At 39.1% G+C, this 2,419-nt stretch overlaps 1 protein-coding gene across 1 annotated transcript; it reads left to right on the plus strand.

Annotated features, from left to right (window-relative positions):
• The first annotated feature begins 1,131 nt into the window (after positions 1-1,131).
• LOC148253020 (uncharacterized) lies at positions 1,132-2,029 on the plus strand. The gene is made up of 3 exons (XM_088208517.1): positions 1,132-1,416; positions 1,502-1,744; positions 1,844-2,029. Exons 1-3 carry the CDS (start codon positions 1,132-1,134, stop codon positions 2,027-2,029), a joined length of 714 nt encoding a protein of 237 aa, XP_088064643.1.
• The last annotated feature ends 390 nt before the right edge of the window (positions 2,030-2,419 follow it).

Raw genomic sequence — 2,419 nt, forward strand, 5'->3', positions numbered from 1 at the left:
ATGTGATTTCAAGTGAAGTAGTTTCTGTGAATTTGGCCAAAGTTGAAATGGTGATCAACTGGAACCCACCCACCAATCTAGCTGAAGTACGTAGTTTCATTAGCTTGGCAGGTTACTACCAATGATTCATCGATGAATTTTCTAAGATTGCTGCTCTATTGACTCGACTCATTCGAAAAGGCGTACATTTTATTTGGGATTACGAATATGGTGAAAGCTTTATAGAATTAAAGCATCGTGTTACCTCTGCTCCGGTGTTGATCCTCCCCGATAATACTGAAAGATTTCAGGTCTACTACGATGCGTCTAATATTGGCTTGGGATGCATTTTGATGCAGCATTGTAAAATGGTTGCTTATAGATCTAGACAATTAAAACTCCATGAGCAAAACTACTCTACTTATGACCCGGAGTTGGCGGCCATTATACTTGCCTTGAAGATATGATGTGAGTATCTGTTTGGTCAGACCTTTAAAATTTACACTAACTACAAAAGTTTAAACTACATCTTTTCGCAGAGGGAGTTGAACATAAGATAAAGTCGTTGGATAGATCTCCTGAAGGACTATGACTACAAGATCATCAACCATCCAGTAAAGGAAATGTAGTTGCTGATGCGCTGAGCTGAAAGGAGTTCGTAGTTTTGGCCCAAACCATGGCCTCGAGTTGGAAGTTAGTAGACGTTATGCAGGCATTTTGCCTCAACCACTATGGTAATGGTATCTATCTCGCTCAGATCTGAGCTTTGCCTAATCTTTTCATGAACATTTGGGAAGTCCAGTCCACAGACCAAGAAATCACCAAAAATTTAAGTTATCTTCTGATGAGTTTCCTAATTTCAGACTCTCAGATGATGGGTTGTGTAGATTTTGAGACCGAATTTGGGTCCCTGTCACTGTTTGGATGGATGTTTTCAAGGTTGCCCATGCCTTAAAACTATCCATCCACCCCGGAAGTACCAAGATGTACTGAGACCTAAAGCATCAATACTGGTGGTCGGGAATGAAGAAGAACATTATTGACTACATCTCTTGATGCTTTACTTGTAAGTGAGTTAAGACAGAACACTAGAGACTCGGTGGTTTGTTATAGGGTCTCCCGATTCTAGAATGAAAGTAGGAGCATGTAACTATGGATTTTGTCACCGGACTACCTAGGACATGTTCTAATCGTAACACTATTTGGGTTATCATTGACAAACTAACCAAGACTACCCATTTCTTGTCCATCAGGACCACTGACTCTACCAATAAATTAGCCTTCCTTTATGTCGATGAAATTGTTCGACTCCATGGTGTTCCCTCTCTATTGTGTCCAATCGAGACCCTCGATTCACCTCTCACTTTTGGGACAACGTTCAGGAAGTGCTTGGTTTTGGATTGTACTTCATCATTGCTTATCATCTCGAAATTGATGGTTATGCACTATCCAAATATTGGAAGACATGTTGCACGCTTGTGTCCTCGACTTTGTCAACAATTGTTATGAGTATCTTTCCCAGTGTAAATTTTCTTATAATAATAATGATCATTCCAGCATCAGCATGGCTCCCTATGAAGCCCTATATAGTAGGCCCTGTCGTTCTCCCACTTGCTGGAGTGAAGTTGGAAACCAACTTCATTTGGGACCAGACTTCATCCAGGAGACTATTGAGAAGGTTGCGCTCATTTGTAGGAACTTGGCTACCGCCCAGAGTCGCCAGAAGAGTTACATTAATAATTGTAGAAGACTCTTGGAATTCACTGTTAGAGACCAAGTCTTCCTTAATATTTTTTCCTACAAGGAAAAAATGTGGTTTAAAAAAAGAAAGAAGTTGAGCCCCTGTTATGTGGGACCTTTTTAGATCGTGGAGCATATTGGACCCGTGGCGTACCCCCTTACTTTGCCTCGAAAGTTTGCAGGTTTACATAATATTTTCCACATCTTCATGCTCAAAGCTGATATGACTTGCGATGAACTTCTTGTAAAAATTCTTGATTGGATCGACAAAGTTTTACACAACAAGACGATCCCCATGGTGAAGGTGTAGTGGTAGCACCACACTCCAGAAGAGCCAACATGGGAGTTAGAAAGCGAGATGATAGAGAAGTTCGAAGACCTATTCGAAATAAATTTGAAGGACCAAATTTATTAAGGTGCAAGGGATATAACACTCTGCTCACCACTATGCTAAATTTGTATTTGGAAACTCCTATTTATTCGGGCCTTAAGACCACCTGAACTCATTTAAATTTCGTTTCATAATTTATATCGTATTTCATAATTTAAATTCATAATTTTAAATTATTCAGATTTTTTTATTTTATTTATTTTTATTATTATTATTTCATTTGTTGGATTTTCATTAAAAACATAATTTTCAGGAGAAAAACGAAAAATGGGGCGAAATCTCATGGGAAAATGCTCGCGTGAGAGGCTC

The sequence above is a fragment of the Carica papaya genome, chromosome 7, assembly GCF_054855325.1.
Source record: "Carica papaya isolate Zhongbai chromosome 7, ASM5485532v1, whole genome shotgun sequence".
NCBI lineage: Eukaryota > Viridiplantae > Streptophyta > Magnoliopsida > Brassicales > Caricaceae > Carica > Carica papaya.